Here is a 21,835-nt window from a genome sequence, read left to right on the forward strand (position 1 = left end):
TATCCGTTTGCAGATGCTATAGGTGCGTTCACGCAGCCTCGTAATTCCTGTAGTTACAAGATTCTAGCTTGTAAAAAGCTTTCACGTCCTCGTAGAGTTTGTAATTAAAGTTTGTAAGCTGGGTGTTTTCTGAAAGCTCCCACATGTAACATGTGGCCACTATACCACCTGACCGATGTAGATTGATTTATTAGGCGTTGATAGTGGTGCCATGGAAACGCATAATTTCCAGTCCAAGGACCAAAAGGACGTGAACAGCTCCGAATATAACGTCATTTCAAGATAGCGGTAAATACAAGGTGACGTGAACGCAGCTTATTACTGGCACTCAAAACAAAAGTAAAAAGAAAAAACGTATGTGATTACTATATATATTTTTTCAAAATGCTGTAAATATGTACCTTATTAAGGTGAATTAAAATGCAGCCTTAATAATGAGCAAAACGTTCGGATGTTAAACGCACTATTTACGCATAGCTGGGAGCAGGTGTAGATTTCTTTCGTACCAACTAACATTTGGAAAATACGAACATTTTAATGAATCCGAAAATTTACGCCAGAACCACTTTACACACGATTTACACAAAAATTCGTTCTGCTCTTGTTTCATGAATGAGACCCATTGACAGTCAGCTGTGAGAATAATCAGTGAACAAATTGTAGGGAACCCCCCCATCGGCCCAAAAAGGAATCCGACTGCCTGGGCGAAGGTTAACGCGTGTATATCTTTTCAGAGGCAGGGTTTCATACTGTAGACGTATGAGGACAGTTTAGGGCAAGGCGTTGTCCTTTGCTATTTCTTTGAGATCGCCCATCGGGTGAATTTTATTGCTTTATTGCAGGGCACTTGATCTCAGTTTTTGTCCTAGAAGGAAAATGAAGTCTTACAAAATGATTGTCTAGAAACAAAGGCAAAGAAACTCTTGACTAGGGAAAACAAAAGCAAAATTCCATGAAAATGAAACTAACTAAACAGAAACATGGCATTACTCCCTCCTCTGTAAGGCGTGACCTGGAACAACTAATTCAGTGACAAGCAGCTGTGAGAATCCATAGAAACTAATGATTGGTGGGAAACAAAGACAAAAAACATGACTAGGGAAAACAAAACTAAAAGTCCATGAAAAGTAAACTAACTAAACAAAACAAAATTGTGACCGATGCACGCTTATTATTTTTTGATCTGTGACTGCATTACTTTTGACAGGGAATTGATCCCATACTTTCAGTTTACAAGAAATCACGTGACCTGTTTAGAAACTCTGTAGATTAAAGTTTCATTTTTACCAGTTCAACCTGACCAGTTCAATGACCATCAGTCTAAAGTTAGGTATTAACCAGATTTGTTCTAAGATTTAGAGAGAATAAAATAATCAGAATGAGCTACGTAGTTGAGAGGTTGGATCTTTATGATTATATGAGGCTGTCTGAGACTCTCTTAGTAAGGATTTGATCACCCTCTGTCTTCATAAGCAGTGTGTCATTTTTTAAGTGTTTCAGTTTTTTTAATCCTATTGACTTTCAAGCTGGATTCCAGTTGCTGAACAACAGGTGATTATTATTTTTAATTAATAGTTTTATGAGAAGTTTGTCTGTGTTTCTCCAGGATGTTCACATGCAGACATTTTTTAAAAGCTATTTTAAAATCAACTACAGTAATTTATTATTCTTATTTGTTGCTCGCAGCTATTATATTATTGTTATTTTCTTCATGCTGTTGGTTGAAAGCCCGCAATATTATTTTGTGTATGTGTTGATTTTTGGTGTTCTGATAAACCTTTATTTCATTAATGACAAGATGCATTGATTGGTCATAATGTCCTTATTTTTTATTTATTTATTTTCTTTTGTTGGAAGATTTACATCATGTTCATTTGCACGATATAACCTTTTTTCTTTGTTAATGATTCATAAGACTTCACCTTTGTTACTTTATATATTTACTATTTCAAAATAACCAATAAACAAAACTTATTTTGTACAGTTGGTCTTTAATGGTCTATTCCCTGCAGTATAGAGCTATGAAATTTTGTTGCCATTTTGTTGTTTGCATCAAATTAAATTTACAAAAGTAATTTTAGATACATTATACATAAAAAAAAAAAATCATTTAAATAAAGTCTATACTTTCTTAATAGTGTTTAAACTTTCATGTTTCAAATAGCTTTTGTGAAATTAAAATGTCAAAATATGGGTGAAATAATGTTTTCACAATATTATGTTGAAAGACAAATACTTTGCAATCTTGCTGTAACAGAGTTCGTTTGTTTAGGAAGGAAGAGGACAGGGACAGCTTTGACTACTGGCTACTTTATTCAGAAATAATAAAAGAAAAGGTGTGCAGACCAGCACAAAACAGTTGTAAATAAGCATCAAAAATCACTCCAGACAATCAGGCAGGAATCCAGGAGTGTGGCAGCCAGTAGTCCTTCTCTCTCTCACTCACTCCTTCTTCTCCTGGCGTTTTATACTCTCTCCAAGCCAATTTCTGAAACAAGAGAGAGGTGTTTGTTATTTGCGCTTAACCACACATCTCCTGTCTCTCTCTCCCGCTGCAGACCTCGCTGAACCATGCCTCCCTTGCCACACTTGCATTGACAAATGTGATTTTTGAATTGTTTGACAATTCTCTCATGAAATTTGGCACAAAGTGGTAAGCCATGGCCCGTCTTTGGTGGATGCTCCTTTTATACCCAAACATAATACCCTTCACCTATTACCATGTTGTGGATTGTTTCAAAATATTATACAAAATTTTTACTTTTACTATTTTGCCTCTGTCACATTTTATTTTATTTATTTTTTTATTTTTTTTGAAGTGTGTTGCAGCCATCAGCATCAAAATTTGTTTATATTTACAGAATACAATTAATGTGGTCAGAGAAAATATTGGATTTTTTTTCCCTTTGTGCTTTTTTCAGTTAAAGAAAAGTTAAATAAAAAATTAAAAAATTAACAAATTCTTGATTTTATTACATTACAATACATTGGAGTTGTATTTAAAGGACTGTGTCTTGTTGTTTTTTGTCTTATTGTCTTATCATTGTATAACAGGAACAAGAATCCATTCTGAAATCATATAAAAAACTGTTAGTCATTCGACAGTTTGTGACATCATCAAAAGGCACCCGGAAGACCATGTGGTGCTGCAGCAAAGATTGCTCTTAAATATTTGACAGTGTCACCTTTTCACGGTGTGGTAACCTAAATTACAAAAACACAGTCATTTTTGTGGCAAAGCAAGTCGGAAACAAAGGGACAATCTATGCAAGCAGAGAGCATCAGAACAATAAAATAAAATGCTTATTATTTTTCAACATCTGCTTCTGCCGTCATTTACTCAATACAGACTGATACATACTAATACTAAAAATATTGCAGTAATGGGAACAATGACAATATTCTTTCCCTTTTTGGCAAAACGTCATTCAGAGAACCAAATCATGGTCATATATAATGTAATAGATATATTTTATGTAAAAAAAAAAAAAATCTGACCTGTACTTATTGAAATATATATATAATATGAGATCATAAATGTTATTGTGTTTCAAATGATGTTTACTTCCTTACAAAAACCTCTTGCTGACAGATGGGTAAAACCTACTGGTTTTAAGGATAGTGACAAAGTATAAAGACTCAAAAAAGGCAATTAAATAGCATTTTAGGGGCTGAACTCTGATCCTTAAAATGAGTCTTTTAATTTGTCATCAAATGATTTAAATAAAAATATTTTGGTATAAACTATTGTTACACTTTGAATAACATTTCAATGGGTGTCTTCTGTAAATCATGTATATAAAATTAAACAGGACACATTCTAATATTTATTTTGTTGCCCTTTTCATCTTCTATGTACTGACATGTACTTAAGCTAACAGCATTCAAAACTTGTATTTTTATTTTACTCTATATATACCTTTTTTGAAGGGAAGCATCATTTGTTTGTGGATATTTTATATACAGTACATTTTGTATTCCATACAATCAAAGTCAAAATGTTTAAATACTGTTTGGGACCATCTTGTCTGGGGTTTATATGATCCACCAAACCTGTTTAATGTTTATTTTGTTTTACAGTCATATAATTATGGATCAAGATACAGAAGATAATGAAATGGACACCTCTCCAGAGTCATATAGAGATTCAGATTGTGTCAGTCCTTCAGTCACACATCAATATCTGGATGACATCATGGAAAATCCTCGGGAAACAAATCAAGAACCAGATGATGTCTTGGGGAATCTTCCAGTGACACATGATGAAAAAACCCTAAACAAAGACAATTATGAACCAGAAGTGACAGATTCAACAACTAAAGTAGAACTGCAATCAACTCCAGATCCTTTCACATCACTTGATCAAGACCCTGGATCAAAGACCTCAAATAAAGCACCTGAGAATACAAGGTAAAAGTGAAAACACACTCTTAAAATATGTTCCAAAAGGGGTTTTCACAGTAGTGCCATAGAAGAACCATTTTTGATTCCCTCATCCAAAATAAATAAATAAATAAATAAACATTTCTGTGGAAAATAAACTTTCTGTGGCCCAGCACAAGTCATTGACTGCATCCGGGCCAATACACCCATCCTCACTCAAAAAAAAATAAAAAAAAAATCTAAATTTAAGTTTTATGTAATCGAATTACATTCAAATTTTTCAACCATTTGGATTACATAGTTTTTACATAAACAAACTAATAAACTTAGTGTGATCCATATTTGTAAGTCATATGTAAATGAAATGGGTAAGATTTATGTAATAGTATGCAGAAAAACGCCTGGGTTATATAACACTGCTAAGTGTTCATGTGTGTGTGCACTACTGAGTTAAAGTACCATTGAAGCAGTGTCAGAGTTAATGAGATAATTAAGTGATGATTGAACATTAATGATGAACACCTGCTGTTAACAAGCAGAATCACTGAGAAACTTGTAACTTCAGTCACAGCCTTCATTGAAATCAATTGAAGATAAAAGACATTACATCTTTCACAATCTGATTAAACAACTCCATAAGCTTTACAATACATTACCAGCTTCACTCATTACTAACAAGATTGACTTCTGTCATACATCTAGCCTATATAAGTTCGTATGAGAATTAACAGAGGTTTAGATGTTAATGATTTATTGAGATTCATTTGATGTTACCATCTTTGAGGTCAGCGTTGGCTTTAATTGGGCTCTTGATTTTATTGCATCAAGAGTTCTCTGGCTGCTGTAACGTCTCGGTTACGTATGTAACCCTCGTTCCCTGAAGGAGGGAACGGAGACGTACGTCAGTAGTGACCGACGAATTGGGATATCGCTTAGAGAGCCTTATCATCTTTGTGTAAACTAAAACAAGCCAATGGAATTGGCGTGCGATATTTGCATAATGCGCACCGCCCCCGACAGGTGTATATAAATAGGAAGCAGATGCAATCGCACTCTGTTTTTCGCTGAGGAGACAACTGGTGTCCGCACTACAGCGAGGGTACAGAAACTTTGTCAGCTCCGTTCCCTCCTTCAGGGAACGAGGGTTACATACGTAACCGAGACGTTCCCTTTCAGTCGGTCACGTTCGACGTACGTCAGTAGTGACCGACGAATTGGTATCCCAACTAAAGCGCCACAGTTACGAAACCCCTTCCAGTGCCCAGCGCAAGCTCAGCCGCCCATAGCACCGGCTGGTGGCTTACACCGAGAGAGTCTACTGCTGTCTAACCAAAACCCACTAATTAAACTAGACACACTGGGGAAGCGAACCCGTAAGGGACGCTGCGGAGACCACTACCTACCCAATGGGGGAGGAGTTTACGTGGGAAATACAAAAATGGACTGGCCCGGGGGGCAGTACGCATATGGAGTCCCTGGGATGGCTCCACCTGGTAGGGGGAGACTCATCTGACAGGTGACAGCAGAGCTGGCTCTGCTAAGGGAAAGACACGGACTCGGCCCGTAGGGAGTTTTAAACCGTGGAAAATTACACATATGGGACCGCTCACATAGAGGGGTCACGACATATGGGCCCCAGCCAACAGACAGCGTCAGCGACGGATGTAGGCCTGGCATCAGAGACTCCGCAATGTCCGAGCCGAAGGGGGAGGCGGAGGAAATCGACAGGGAATACGACTGGAGTGAAAGTATGCACGTATCCGGCCAGTGGCGGGAATGGCATTGCAAGCCGACACTTAGAGTGGGTACAACACGTCTACCGACTAGTGGATGCGAGTACACGTGAGGATACCGGCTCTACACGTAGGCCATAAAACCTAGCGAACGTGTTTGGTGTCGCCCAGCCCGCAGCTCTACAGATATCTGTCAGCGAGGCGCCATGAGCCAGCGCCCAGGAAGAGGCCACCCCTCTGGTGGAGTGGGCTCTCAACCCGATGCATCCACTATCCAGTGGGCCATCCTCTGCTTGGAGACAGCCTTTCCCTTCTGCTGGCCTCCGTAACAGATGAAGAGCTGATCTGAGGTCCTGAAGCTTCGCGTTCTGTCCACGTAAACGCGCAGAGCACGGACGGGACAGAGCAAAGCTAGGGCTGGGTCTGCCTCCTCCGAGGGCAGCACTTGCAGGTTCACTACCTGATCTCTGAAGGGAGTGGTAGGAACCTTGGGCATGTATCCAGGCCGGGGTCTCAGGATAACGTGAGAATCACCGGGCCCGAATTCTAGGCACGTTTCGTCGACCGAAAATGCATGCAGATCCCCTACCCTCTTCAGGGAAGCCAATGCAACCAGAAGAACCGTCTTAAGAGACATTAGTTTCAGGTCGACTGATTGCAAAGGTTCAAAGGGATGACCCCGGAGAGCTGTGAGAACCAGGGTCAGATCCCAAGAGGGTACGGAGGAAGGGCGAGGAGGATTTAGTCTCCTCGCCCCCCTCAGGAATGTGACGATCAGATCGTGTTTCCCCAGGGACTTACCCTCAACTGTGTGGTGATGTGCAGCAATAGCAGCGACATACACCTTCAGGGTGGAGGGAGACAGCCTTCGCTCCAACCCTTCTTGCAGAAAGGAAAGCACGGATCCGACCGAACATGATCGGGGGTCCTCTCGGCGAGAGGCGCACCATTCGACGAACAGGTTCCACTTCAACGCATAGAGACTCCTAGTGGAAGGAGCTCTAGCGGAAGTGATGGTGTCTACGACCGCTTGCAGGAGATCTCTCAGAACCTCCGCATCCCGTCCAGGGACCACACGTGGAGGTTCCATAGATCGGGATGCGGGTGCCACAGGGTGCCCCATCTCTGAGTCAGGAGGTCCTTCCTCAGAGGAATCGGCCAGGGAGGGGCTGTCGCGAGGAGAATGAGGTCTGAGAACCAGGTCCGAGTGGGCCAGTAGGTAGCCACTAACAGAACCTGCTCCCCGTCCTCCCTGACCTTGCACAGGAGTTGTGCGAGAAGGCTCACTGGGGGAAACGCATATTTGCGCAGACCCGGGGGCCAGCTGTGTGCCAGGGCATCCGTGCCGAGCGTGCCGCCGGTCAGGGAATAAAACCACTGGCAGTGGGCAGTTTCTGGGGAGGCAAACAGGACTACCTGGGCCTCGCCGAAATGCTGCCAAATCAGCTGAGCCGCCTGGGGGTGGGGCCGCCACTCGCCCGCAAGTGGAGGCTGCCGTGACAGCTCGTCGGCTGCACGGTTGAGCACACCTGAGACACGAGTGGCCCGAAGGGACCTCAGATCCTTCTGACTCCATAACAAGAGATGGCGGGCGAGTTGCGACATGCGACGGAAGCGTAGACCACCTTGACGGTTGATGTACGCAACGGCCGCAGTGCTGTGTGAGCGGACTAGAACGTGCTTGCCTGACAACAGCTTCTTGAAGCGGGCCAGCGCAAGACGAACCGCTAGCAACCCAAAGCAATTGATATGCCAATGCAGCTGAGGCCCCGTCCAAAGACCTGTCACTGCATGCCCGTTGTACGTGGCCCCCTATTCCGTGGCAGAGGCAGCTGTGGGGACCACAGCGTGCCTGGACACTCGTTCGAGGGGTACTCCGGCCCGCAGGAACGAAGGGTCCGACCACCGGACAAGGGTGCGACGGCAGCTCGATGTCACGGGGACACGGAGCGTGCCGCACTGCCACGCCCATCTCGGGACCCAGCCGCGGAGCCAGTGTTGAAGCGGTCTCATATGAAGCAATCCGAGCGGCGTTACCGCGGCTGCAGATGCCATATGCCCCAGGAGCCTCTGAAAACCTTTCAGTGGAGCCACTGTCCTGCACTTGAGCGAGCTCAGGCAGTTCAACACCGACTGGACGCGCGCCTCGGTGAGACACGCAGTCCGTGCGACCGAGTCTAGCTCGAGACCGAGACAAGAGATCCTCTGCCCGGGGGCGAGTTTGCTCTTGTCCCAGTTGACCTGAAGAACCAACCGGCTGGGAGCTAAAACCATGTCGGGTAGGACTTTGTACTGACATGCCCGACCCTCGAACGCAGACCGGAGGAAGGGTCTGCGTCGAGGCAGAATCGAGACATGAAAGTACGCGTCCTTCAGGTCTATTGCTGCAAACCAATCCTGGGGACGGTCCAGGATTGGCCGTGGCCCACCGCCCTTTTTCAGTACAATGAAGTAGGGGCTGTAGAACCCCGACTTCATATCGGCTGGAGGGACCGGCTTGATTGTATCCTTCACCAGGAGGACAGCAATCTCCACCCGGAGAACAGGTGCACTGTCCAACGACACCGGAGTGAAGTGGACAGCCCTGAAGACCGGGGGACGCCGGGCGAACTGAATCGCATAGCCGAGTCTGATAGTACGAATGAGCCAACTGGACAGGCTGGGGAGCGCTCTCCACGCTTCCAGACACTGAGCCAGCGGGACCAAAGGCACCACAGACGCACCGGGGGTGGGGCAGCAAGGCAGAGAGGGACCCGACTCGGACGGCTTGGGAGCGGCCCGGAGTGGGGTCGGACTCTGCGAGGCAGCAGTGTGCATGGGAGACGGCGCACGGGACGCGGTCTGCGCCATCACACTGCCGCCTGCTGGCGAATGGGGAGGGAGCTGCCAGCGGCGAGGCGGGGCCTGGCACACTGGCAGACACACCTAGTTGTGACCTGGAGTTTGAGGAAACTGCTCTTTTTGTGGCAAAGTGGGTACCGCTGGACTCCGGAGAGCCAGCGGCGGTAGATGGACAGCCACCACAAAATCCCCCCGGCCCTCCTCCGGGGGTGGGAGAGCAGATGGAATACTCTCCCAAAGGGCAGGAACCTTCCGCTCCAGGTCGCCCGTCTCAGGGCCGAGTTTTCCCCGACCGCTTGCCACCTGGGTTGGCAGAGACGGGCTGGGCACCACGTCCGCGACCGGCACCCTGCTGTTTGGCTGGTGTAGGCTGCTGCTTTGCCGACTTAGCAGGGGCGTAGGAAGACGCAGGCGGGCGCCCTCGGCGACGAGCGGGCTGAGGCTGAGCCACGGGCGGCTGGGTGGAGGCAGCAGCGGACCGCCGTGGCATGACATGTCTGATAGCCTCAGCCTGCTTCTGTGCAGCGGAGAACTGTTGGGCACAGCTCTCCACCGCGTTGCCGAAAAGGCCGACCGGAGACACGGGGGAATCCAGGAACCGATGTTTGTCGGTCTCCCTCATGTCTACCAAGGTCAGCCAGAGGTGGCGTTGCTGGACTACCAGAGTAGACATCGCCTGGCCAACAGAACGCGCTGTCACCTTCGTTGCCCGGAGGGCAAGGTCAGTGGCAGCACGCAGCTCCCCAAGCAGCTGTTGGTCAGGACCTTCCTGGGGCACCTGCGACAGCGCTTTTGCCTGATAGACCTGCAAAAGGGCCATCGCGTGCAGGGCAGAGGCAGCCTGCCCACAGGCACTGTAAGCTTTCTCAGTCAGACCGGCTGAGAATTCACAGGCCTGGGACGGGAGACGCGGCTCACCGCGCCAGCCAGCGGCCGTTGGACACAACTGCATCGCAACAGACCGCTCGACTGGCGGGATCCTCGTGTATCCCCTGGCTTCCCCGCCGTCCAGGGAGGTGAAGGCGGACGGGGGACCAGGCCCTGTACGAGCCCCATGCGGAGCTTGCCAAGACCTGGTCACCTCATCGTATACTTCTGGGAAGAAAGGCATTGGGGCGGGACGCTGGATTTGACCAGCGCGACCCCCCCCCCAAGTACCAATCGTCCAACCGAGATGGGCTGGGACAGGGTGGAGGGTTCCACTCAAGCCCGACGCACAAGGCGGCCCGGGAGAGCACAGCCATGAGCTCGGGATCCGACTCGGGCAACGCTACCGTCCCGGGCGGCAGCGAGTCCGAATCTTCCTCCGAGGACTCAGGCTCACCTTCCGATGCAGCGATCGACATCCGATCCGCCGCCGGCACACCAAAGGTAATGGCTGGACAGTCCGTAGAGGGCCCAGCGGAAACCAACGGTGGCACGATGGGTTGCGGTGCTGATGAGGCGGCAGGGGCCCGAGGAGCGTTTCCGCTCGGCGGGGGAGCCCTGACCGTTATCCTCAGGTCGCCCTCCCTATACAGCGCCGTACCGTCATTCCGGTTCCCGGAGCCGGAAAAAAACGGTCGTACGCGGCATAGGAGATTGGACTCCCGCTTCCTGAGACTTCAGGAAGGAGAGCCTCGACCTCAGCACCGCGATGGTCGTGTTCCCGCAATGGGAACATGAACCATCCACAAAAGCTGCTTCAGCGTGCAGAATGCCCAAACACGAGATGCAGCGATTGTGCCCATCAGCAGGGACCAGGGAACGACCGCACCCAGTAACGCACAGACGAAATGACATAATGTCAGGGTTCGTCTGTAAAGCTCTTTTAGAAGGGGAAGTCAACTCACTCGTGCTGAAGCACCCAGGGAGCGACGCGATGTGTCAGGTACACCACTCCCTGACACACCGAGGAACCGGCCCAAATCGCTACACACACACACTCTTTGTGTTGCTGTGAAAACAGCAGTTTTAGAGCTTATAGCTCAGATCCTTGGACACTCGCGACTTCGCTGAACGTGCCCTCTTCACCAGCACTGAAAGCTCGCTGTAAATCCTCTTCTGAGGCAATGTTTTAGAATAAAACAAACGAAGAAAGGAGTCTTCTGAACAGGACACCAGTGAATGGCTCCGAAGCGAAAGACAGAGTGCGATTGCATCTGCTTCCTATTTATATACACCTGTCGGGGGCGGTGTTCATTATGCAAATATCGCACGCCAATTCCATTGGCTTGTTTTAGTTTACACGAAGATGATAGGGCTCTCTAAGCGATATCCCAATTCGTCGGTCACTACTGACGTACGTCGAACGTGACCGACTGAAAGGGAACTGAGTGTTTATGAAACACCTTTGTTATGGCATAAATGTCAAGAGAATTTTTATTTTACTCTATATATACCTATTTTGAAGGGAAGCATCATTTGTTTGTGGATATTTTATGTACAGTATATTTTGTATTCAGTACAATCAAAGTCAAAATCCACTGTATCTTGTCTGGGGATTATGTGATCCACCAAACCTGTTTAATGTTTATTTTGTTTTACAGTCATATAATTATGGGTCAAGATACAGAAGATAATGAAATGGACACCTCTCCAGAGTCATATAGAGATTCAGTTTGTGTCAGTCCTTCAGTCACACATCAATATACAGACGACATCATGGAAAATCCTCGGGTAACAAATCAAGAACCAGATGATGTCTTGGGGAATCCTCTAATGACACATGATGAAAAATACACAGAAACCCTAAACAAAGACAATTATGAACCAGCTGTGACAGATTCAACAACTAATTTAGAACTGCAACCAACTCCAGATCCTTTCACATCACTTGATCAAGACCCTGGATCAAAGACCTCAAATAAAGCACATGGAGAATACAAGGTAAAAGTGAAAACACACTCCTAAATATGTTCCAAAAGGGGGTTTTCACAGTAATGCCATAGAAGAACCATTTTTGGTTCCCCCCACTCTAAAATAAACTTTCTGTGAACAGTTCTTAAAAAACTTTATTTTCTTAGTGTGGAGAACATTTAATAATAAAACATTTTTAATAATTAATGTTATGCAGTTCGGAAGGTTCCATTGATTTTAAAGGTTCTTCATGCTGCTGGATGCCAATAAAGACACTTTATTTTTAAGAATGAGGAGTGTAATTTAAAAAGAAAAGTCTTTCTGTTTTCAAAATATCTTGCTGCACTTTATACAGTATATAAGGCCCATTATATTTTTCTATGAATTCATGTTTTCACAAGGCAATTTCACCTACACAGATGTAGAATAAACATTCAAGTGATGTTCAGATGTGCTCATGCTTTCGGCCACATGGCATATGTATACAAATGTTTACTCATGCACAATTATACAACCTTTTAAAGTCATGGTAATAAGGAACCAGTCCTTTGTTGTTCTTTCTCCAGGATAATGTAAAGCCAGTAGAAGAAGGGAGTAACCTGGAACCAGACTTTAATCCAAACACAACAGTACATGTGTGCTCAGACTTTAATGATTCATCTCAGAGCAATAAGGGTAAGAGTAAGACATGTGCCTATATCAGAAGCACCATTACATTATCTCATATTGTGCTGTTATTCTTATATTATCTGAGTCTGAGGACAGTTCTGTGTTTGCTTTAGATCACGGTGATCCTGATTTGACTATTGCATTATTTGGAAGCTCCGAGGCAGTCCAGTTTGGAGGTGACAACATTCTACTTGGAGAGAAACAATTCTGTATAAAAAATGCAGAATTCCCTGAGATCATTCGATTACAGAGGAAGATATCAGAACATCATGTCACTGTGATCAACATGATTGGCTCACATGAGACTGATCTTGAACCTGTTATTGGTCAAATACTGAATGAAATCCATGCCTTCATCTTTGTTGTGCGACTCGGACAGTTGACAGATGAGGATAAGATGGGTATTGAATGGCTACAGAGAATATTTGGTGACAGAGTTCTCCTCATTATTCTCCTCACCTATGAGAGAGAGGAAGAGTGTGACACTATAATAGATGACTTGAAGAACAACTCTGTTCTGGAGCAGCTGCTGGAGAAATGTGGAGGAAGATATCACACCTGCAGCAAGAACATGAACAACCAATCAGTGATGAGAGAATTGATTGACAAGATTAAGCATCTGTTCGCTGACAATAATCAGCAGTACCACACCAGAGAGATGTGCACACCTTCAAGAGGCTTGAAAAACAGTGAAGGTCAAAGTGGTAACACAGATGCTTTATTTACATCATTTTAACATTTTCATTCAAGATTCAATACTGCAATATATTTAAATATTAGGCTATGATTCATGTGAAAGTTGTTAGTGAAGGTCATAATACTCACTTTTAAATTGAGCTTGGTGAAAGCCAGACAAATGTTGTCCACCAGAGGAAGCCAGTGTCTTGTAGTAGTAATAAAACTGCATGGATCGATGAGTGATCTCCAAAATACTTAAAGATTATTAAATGTTACCTTAATTTTAATATATCCTAATGATACTGAAAATATATTTGTCAAGTTGCAAGACACTGGATGTATTGCTGTCTATATCCATATTTGTTAATTAGCCAACTTAAAAGAATCAGTTCATAAGAGGCATTTGCTTTATTTGGAAGTCTATAAATTGGCCGCCATTGAATTTTCGCCCCTCTGTTTTTACAAAATCAAGGTTCAGAAACAGAAGCCAAGATCGGTGAGAATAACGCACATCCATCGGGGACCTTGGCACTACAAACTGATAAATGTGACAAACAAAAGGTAAGAACTTGTAGAACTTGTCGGGCCAAAAAAAAAAAGTTTTGCCACTAGATGGCGGGCCAGAACATAGCCAAAGGAAAATGTAAGAAATTAATTGAAAAATGCAACTAGAATTGACTGTGACAGACTGTTAGTGTCTTTTGTAACTGGTAGTGAGCTGTTACTCCGTGTTAAATCCTGTAGTAGGACAGTTATTAACACAAAGCAACATTTGTATGGCAGTGTCCGGGTTTTACACTAGATAAATTAATAAAGCAGGGTAGTGACACGTATCCTGGCAAGTACCTTAATTCACCAACTTGCAACACAGACTGCCTTGCTAAAACACACATATGTGGGAGATGCAAAAAGATAATAGATACAAAAGATAATAGAACCCGTTATAATCATTATATTGTCTACACTGGATGCTGACATTACTGGGTACAGGCCAGATATAATTGCTGGCGGGCCAGTTTTGGCTATTACCGACCACTATGTATTCTGTTTTTGTATGTGGTTCTAGAAGACGTAATCTACATTTATTTTTGCAACTTTGCATATACAGATCTACTGTAAAATTTGCATAGCCTTTAGCCTAAAAAGGAACTAATATTTGGTCTGAACAAAAGTTTACGCTACCGCATTCTTTGGAAGCAGAGGACCTCTACTTTGCCACCAAACCACATCATAGTTAATTACCATAAAGTTGACTTGACTTGTTGGCTGCATCCAAAAACCTCGGCAGCTGATTGTTGCCTCTCTGCCTTAAAAGGCAATGACTTGTAAGGCAGTGTTTGTGCATGAAGGCACCTCATGAAACTGATTCTGAGGCAGCATAACAGTTTAATGATCTACAGCAAAATAGCGCAAACTTTGGTGAGAACTAATGTATTTAATTACTACAATAGTATTTTCTTGCTAGAAATGACATCAGAAGTGAAAAATTCCATTCCATTTACACACAAACTGACCAGCAAACGCAACTTTCAGATGCCATCTTTATTTTATCTCAACTCTCACAGAATGGAAAATACAGGATTGTGGGATATCAAAGCAGGGAAGGATCTATGATGCCTTCAAAAAAAGATTAGATGAAGGTATCTCAGGAAACAGGAAGTAAAGCTAGCATAAGATTTGGACATGCCTAGATGCTTTCTTACTTTGAAACATGTCCTCCGAAGGCAGCGTTTTCCAGTTTTTCGGGCGCAGCTTTTGCCTCGCTGTCTGCCCCCCATCAGTCAATGAGTTTGCAGACAGTGTTTGCACACAGAGGTTGGCCTACCTGCCTCACGACACTGATTTTGGAGTCAGACAGACTTCTGAGGCAGGCAGCATATAGGTTATGACATGCAATATAAATAGAGAAAACTTTTGTGATAAATAAGAATATATGTATTAGGCTACTACAATACTTCTCTCTATAGTAATTACATCAGTGGAAAATGTTGGTCAAAGACGTACACACAAACTGTTCACTGTTCACTTTTATTTTTTTAGCAGTCACAGAACCAATACTGGGATAGGCCTATCTTTAGGCAGCGATGGAGATTATGGACATGGACATACCTCCCTATTTACAGCTTTTGGATGCAGCGAGAATGTCTCCTCAGTAGCAACCGAACTGTTTAAATATTAACCATCAAATAATGCACTCATTAAAACAACAAAATTATTAAAATTTCCCCCCCAAGAAGTGTTACAAGTAGCCTGAATTGAATGAAATATATTGTCGTCCGTACTTGCTTTTGATAGACTATTTTTGGATTCACTTGATTCAAGTTTTTCTTTAGGCTATAGGGCTATATTTAGAAAAAGTGTGGGATAGTGGCTTAAAAGTACTTTAGCCTGTCGTAACTAAAATTTAAGTGATTCAATTTTGGGTAGGGTTAAGGGATATACAATAAAGGCCTATTTAAAAATAGTAAAAATGGAGCTACAAATAGGCTATATTTATGATATAATAGCCCACATTTTATGTTTCTACAGCTGTAAATGTAATGTTTACTTTTAGATGCTGTCAATAAATATACTGTAGCCTATTTTTCAGCATCTATCCAAGTGTACAAATAGCCTATGTTCGTGTTTGTACCTGAAAATGTTAACAATGGGATCACATTACATATTCATACTTAGCATATGTTCTAATTCTAAATGACCAAAAAGTGTAATAATTAGCATTCTTTTCCATTGCTTTTTGACTAGTCATACCATTTAACTATATGTATTATGGTACTGTTTTTTTTGTTTGTTTTTTTTACAGCTAGGTGCTGTGCAACTCATCGACAGGATTCATCTTGAAGGCAAACAGCTAAACCTGAGAACTGTAGATTTCCTTAAGCCAATTGTACAATCACAGTCCCAAGAGTCTTTTGCAGAGGAGGAGCTGGCTTCAGTTTTTCTACAAAAATTGATGATGATGGACTACAGAGCAAGATGCCTCCAGATTAAAGAACATCATCACACACAACAAACAAAGAATGACTCGTCTGAAGATGTTGGCGATGCCTTTGCTAATATTTTTGGAGAAACTGCTAAAGCCTCTGATGAAACAAACAAATTAGATGCTGTCCACTTGATGGATGTTCAGCTGGCTGTGTTTCGTTGTGCTGATAGTTTCCTAAAGCAGCTCATGGTGACTAAACTCTCACAGTGTCAGTATGCTCTGCCTCTGCTTGTACCAAATCCATTCACACAACAGATTGAGTTCCCACTCTGGACATTTCGTCAAATCAACAAGAGCTGGAAGACAACTGATGATAAAGGTAAAATCTGTAGCAAATGTCAGCCAGTCTACAAGGCAGAAACTCCAATGGTGGCTTTCTTCAGGTTTGGCCCTGTGACCTCCAAGTCTCAACTGATGAACAGCCTGATCAATGAAAAACACAACACCTTCTTCCACAGGAACTGCCCAGGCAGCAGCAGAACCAGAGTCCTGATGGATGGACTGGTGGAGATCGCTTGGTACTGTCCCTCTGGAGAGAAAACAGACAGATTTACTCAATGTGTTGCGTTCTGTAACCTCCATGGTGATGCAGAAGCCAATGAGAAGCAGCTGGATATCCTGACTGAAATGGCCTCTGTAAATGTTGCTATTTTACCACAACTCGGCAAGAATGACAAAAGCATGACCAAGATCCAAAACTTCTACAAGGACTCGAAGCCACTCATCTGCCTCCTTACTGATAATGATTCCGCTGTCACAGAAATGAGAGAAGGGAAATACAAAATTGGTTTAAAAGACAGAAATCAGTCAGTTGTATTTGAAGAAATCAGAAGAGCTATAAATAATGGGCTCTTGTCTTTTAAATCATTTCCCATTTTCAAGCTTGAAGATGTGGCCAAGCGCTCCGGTATCAGAGTAGATGAGGAAAATGATAAAGACCTCAGGAAAGGAAAAGAGTCAGCACAGCAGATGATGACATTACTGCAGGGTAAAGATTTGACTGAAATCAAAGAATCAATTTTGCCATTGCAGGGAAAACTGTGGCATCAATGGTGTGAGAAGAATAAAGAACTTCATCGACCAACATTAGGAGAGATGTATAAGGGGAGCAACATAGAAAAAAGCAAAAGTTCTAAGCAATCAGAAATGCTAAAAGTTCGTGAACAGCAACAAACATCAGTCTTAAGCGAGTTTATCAAAATCTTCATTCAAAACCTGACTTCACCAGTAGGAAATAAGGTGTCATATTTTCTCAAATGGCTGGGCATCCTGCTGGATGACTACACCGCTGAAAGTCTTTCAGCCCTTCTTCATGAGTATGATAAAAAATGGTCAACAGTCCTAAATCTTAAAAAGAAACATGATAAATCACAGCAACTGGCAGCTGCACAAGTACAACTTGAGACAGTATCAGAGAAACTACAAGCAGCAACCTTTGGCTTGGAGCACATACTGAGAGAGATCGGTCAGATTTACGAATCATGTTCATCTGTGAAAAGGCACAATCAAGACCTGACGTTTAACTTCTCTTCTCTTCCGAGTCTTGCAGCACAGATGATGATGTCTGGATTTCCACTGGAACTGATGGATGGTGATGCTGCCCATGTTCCTCTGATCTGGGTTACTGCAGTTCTTGACGCACTCATCCACAAACTGGGAGACCAGAGAGTCTATGTGTTATCAGTTTTAGGGATTCAGAGCTCTGGGAAATCCACTATGCTGAACGCCATGTTTGGACTGCAGTTTGCCGTCAGTGCTGGCAGGTGCACCAGAGGAGCTTTCATGCAGCTGGTCAGAGTGTCAAAAGAGATGAAATCACTGCTGAAGTTTGACTACATTCTAGTTGTTGATACTGAGGGACTTCGTGCCCTAGAACTGGCTGGAAGGTCGACAAGAAATCATGACAATGAAATGGCCACATTTGTTGTTGGTCTCGGAAATATGACACTGATCAACATCTTTGGAGAAAACACAGCTGAGATGCAGGACATTCTTCAGATTGTTGTTCAGGCCTTCATGAGGATGAAGAAGATCAGACTGAATCCAGGCTGCATGTTTGTGCATCAGAATGTTTCAGATGTTACAGCCGGAGAGAAAAACATGGAGGGAAGGAGACGACTGCAGGAGAAACTGGATGAGATGACGAAACTCGCTGCTAAAGAAGAAGACTGTGATACAGAGTTTTTCAGTGACGTCATTACATTTGATGTTCAGACTGATGTGAAGTATTTTGCACAGCTGTGGGAAGGCAGCCCACCGATGGCACCACCAAACCCAGACTACAGCAGACATATTCAAGAGTTGAAGGACACAATTCTCTCAAAAGCTTCTACATCTAGCGGCATTACGCTGTCTCAGTTTAAAATGCGTATTAAAGATCTGTGGAATGCACTGCTAAATGAAAGCTTTGTGTTCAGCTTCAAAAACACACTTGAGATTGCTGTATACAGAAAACTAGAAACTAAGTATAGCGACTGGACGTGGAGCCTCAGAAGCGCTATGCTGAGCATTGAAGACAAATTCTACAACAGAATTGCCAATGGAAACATTAAGGTTCAGGATAATGACTTATTGGCTGACATGAGGATGACAAAAGAGCAGGTAGAAAAATCAATGATGTCTTACTTTGAGGAGGACAAAGACAAAGACATTCTGTGTCAGTGGCGAGGAAGATTTGAAACCAGAATCAAAGATCTTCATGATGACCTTGTGAAGGGAACAAAAAGAAAGTTAGATGAAGCAATTGAACAGAAAAAAGCCAGGGAGAAGCTCGATCAAAGAAGGACAGAGTATGAAAACAAGCTTTTCAGTCGGAGCAAGGAACTAGCTTTGAGACTGAAAGATACAGGAACAGATGAAAATATGCTGAGCAAGGAGTTTGACACAATGTGGAACAAATGGGTCACTGAAATGACTGAAGATACTCCTCCACTGGAAGACCTGAACTTCTGGGAGGATGTGACTCAAATCTTATCTGAAAATCAGGAATTGACTCTTGTAAATGAGCGGTTAAATCAGAAAGACTATGAACTGATAGACATCCGGAGTGATTTTTGTGTCTACATGAGACTAAAGAAGCATCTAGAGCATTCTGATGAAGCTGAATCTTCAGAGGAAACTGGTGAGAGCTCTAGGAAAAGCAAGGGTGGATTACTGAAGCGGTTTGGTCAAAAAATTATGTCAGGTATAGAATATATTACAGGGACTCAAAAGCCACCAGAGAACATGGACCTAAATGCTGAATGTCATTACTCAATAAGGCGTCTGACTCAAAAAATTATTCAGGACACTGAGAAAATAATGAAGAAGTCACCAGTTGGAACACGAGGCTACAGTGACAGTTACATTCAGGAAATAACAGACTGTGTTCAAAAGTCAATAAAGCAACATGAATCTGTGAGTCAAAAATACACTTTGAAAAAAGAGTTTACCATAGATCTCAGTCTTCATGTTTGTGACATTGCAAGACAGAAGTTTACCGAACTCCACAAAGAATTCAGAGAAGCAAATGACCCAAGAATTTATCTTGAGAAGCAGAAAACTCAGTATTGGAACATCTTCAAGAACTACTACAAAGGAGCGACATCAACAGCCATACTGAGTGAATTCATCTGCAGCAAACTTGAGTCTTCTATCCTACAAGCGGTTTACAACAAAACTGCTATTGATTTGGCAGCACAGATGAGGTCTGACATAGAAGCATTACGTGAGAACAGACCAAATCTGGAGAAACACATTCTGAAATCCCTTGCAGAAAAGGAGGATTTTGACCAGTACATAAAATACATTCATAATCCCAGAGGGCACTTCAAACAGTTCATAAAAAATGAAGTGGACAGATACTTCACCAAACAAAACAAAATGATTCTAAACATTTTCAAAGGAAATCTGACACAAAAAGAGCAGATTGTAAGTAATGCGATTAAAGCAGCTACAGTGCAGGTCAAGAGTCGGAGAGGAGATGGCAACATGTGGTTCAGATGCTTCACAACAACCCTGACAGATGAGCTGAAACTCACTGAGAATTCATGTGGTGATCTCAGTGAAATTGACTTAGATTTTCTTGAGAGTCTTTTAAATGGCAGTTTGAAGAAAGGGATGACAAAGCTTCAGAACAGCTTTACAAGCATTAATGACATGAAAATGTGCAGGAAAAAACCAGATGAGATTTTGATTGAGCACTTCTGTCAGTGCTGTTGGATTCAGTGTCCTTTCTGTAAAGCCATCTGCACCAACACGATGGAAGGCCATCCTGGAGATCACAGCGTTCCTTTCCACCGCATTATTGGACTGAATGGGTGGTTTTACAGAGGAACAACAAACTTGTCTATTGATATCTGCACAACAGTAGTAGCGAGTGATCGATGTTTTTATCCAAATTCCTCAGACGACAAAGTCCCCTGGAAAGAATACAGAAAAGGAGGTTCTAAATATGCTAACTGGAGCATCACCCCAGACCACTCTGAGCTGCCGTACTGGAAGTGGTTTGTGTGCAGATTCCAGAAGGATCTGGAAAAGTACTACAGTAAAACATTCCAGGGACATGGTCAGATTCCAATTGAATGGAAAAAGTACACAAAAAAAGATGCTCTGGAGAGTTTACAGTACATGTAATAGAAAGTACAAAAAAACAAATACCAAATGAAATTAAATGCCAAATCAAATACTGTTTCTCACTGAACTGATAGATGCAGTACATTATGCTTTTGTAGGAGGTGTTTTTTTCAGAAAAATATTATTATGTTTTGTAAGTAACTCTGCTGTGCTTTTTATTTCACCATCAAAGTGGAGACAAACATGGCTGTTAAAGCCAGTGGGAAATGTTTAATGATTTACTGTGTCAAAAATGTATCCTCTTCTTGAAAAAATTAAATTGAAGACTTTTAGATCAATATAGGAAATTGGTCAATGTGATAATGCATTCTGGCCCTGGCTTGAATTTGAAAGATAATTCAAACTGTGATGGACAATCCAAATTGTTTGTTGTTTATTTCATTTTGGACATCATTTTGCAGAGTCATGTTGCTTGTATGTTAAACTTTGACCACGTTTCACTTATCAGAGATGAAAATGCACCATGTTTCCTAATTAATCACTTTAATCTTTAGAAAGCTTATATAGTACATATTACAGAGCAAAAATAATATGATTTGTACTCATGGTTATCACAGACATATTGTAGTTCTACATGTTTTAAATTGTGTGATGATGTCAATTCTGAATAAACTGAGTGAATGAAATAAAGTTTGATTTTTGCTTAGCACATAACTTAGATAACACTTAGGCTGTACACATATGTTTCAGAGTATGTAAAAAAAGGGTAAAAAAAATAATAATGTAAAATATGCGCATTAGCTTTAATAGTGACAGATAACAGAGCAATATCAAGCATTTAAGCTGAAAACATACCCCTTTAGTATCAATGGTGTGGCAAATGTCTTCTGCTTGTGCTGAACTCACATGTCAGCTGCTCTTAAAGCAGTCATTTACATTTATTCTCAGGAATCACACCTTTTCTAATATTGATACCAAACCAGAAAAAAACACAGCAGTGTGCAGTCTACTGTTATGTTTATTAACCCCTTACATCCTGAAGGCATTTTTAAAGATTTCATAAGTTAAAAGCAAGGGCTAGTGCTACAAAAAAACAAGGTAGAAACAATTTCATGATCTTGTTTGGTATAAAACCTTTCAAAATTTGAGAAAA

The 21,835-nt window shown here is 42.7% G+C and overlaps 1 protein-coding gene across 4 annotated transcripts; it reads left to right on the plus strand.

Moving 5' to 3' along the window:
- The first annotated feature begins 1,053 nt into the window (after positions 1 to 1,053).
- Positions 1,054 to 20,763, plus strand: LOC137002651 (interferon-induced very large GTPase 1). 4 transcript variants are annotated; one of them, XM_067362431.1, is made up of 9 exons: positions 1,055 to 1,551; positions 2,559 to 2,653; positions 3,055 to 3,194; positions 4,081 to 4,410; positions 11,486 to 11,825; positions 12,362 to 12,470; positions 12,578 to 13,168; positions 13,615 to 13,703; positions 15,946 to 20,763. In XM_067362431.1, exons 4-9 carry the CDS (start codon positions 4,091 to 4,093, stop codon positions 20,740 to 20,742), a joined length of 6,246 nt encoding a protein of 2,081 aa, XP_067218532.1. In that variant the 5' UTR covers positions 1,055 to 1,551; positions 2,559 to 2,653; positions 3,055 to 3,194; positions 4,081 to 4,090; the 3' UTR covers positions 20,743 to 20,763. The 4 variants fall into 4 exon arrangements, with proteins under 4 accessions (XP_067218530.1, XP_067218532.1, XP_067218529.1 ...); XM_067362429.1 differs by lacking the exon at positions 3,055 to 3,194 and having other exon boundaries at positions 1,054 to 1,551; positions 12,578 to 13,159; XM_067362428.1 differs by lacking the exon at positions 3,055 to 3,194.
- Positions 20,764 to 21,835: the final 1,072 nt, after the last annotated feature.

The sequence above is a fragment of the Chanodichthys erythropterus genome, chromosome 16 (genome assembly GCF_024489055.1).
Source record: "Chanodichthys erythropterus isolate Z2021 chromosome 16, ASM2448905v1, whole genome shotgun sequence".
Lineage (NCBI taxonomy): Eukaryota > Metazoa > Chordata > Actinopteri > Cypriniformes > Xenocyprididae > Chanodichthys > Chanodichthys erythropterus.

What these genes read in the sequence shown, in the direction of transcription:
- LOC137002651 (XM_067362428.1), top strand. Translation starts at nt 2,634, where the DNA reads ATGAAATTTGGCACAAAGTG. An exon ending in AAGCACATGGAGAATACAAG is followed by an intron (nt 11,826 to 12,361) that starts GTAAAAGTGAAA and finishes TTCTTTCTCCAG; the next exon opens with GATAATGTAAAGCCAGTAGA. An exon ending in ATAAATGTGACAAACAAAAG is followed by an intron (nt 13,704 to 15,945) that starts GTAAGAACTTGT and finishes TTTTTTTTACAG; the next exon opens with CTAGGTGCTGTGCAACTCAT.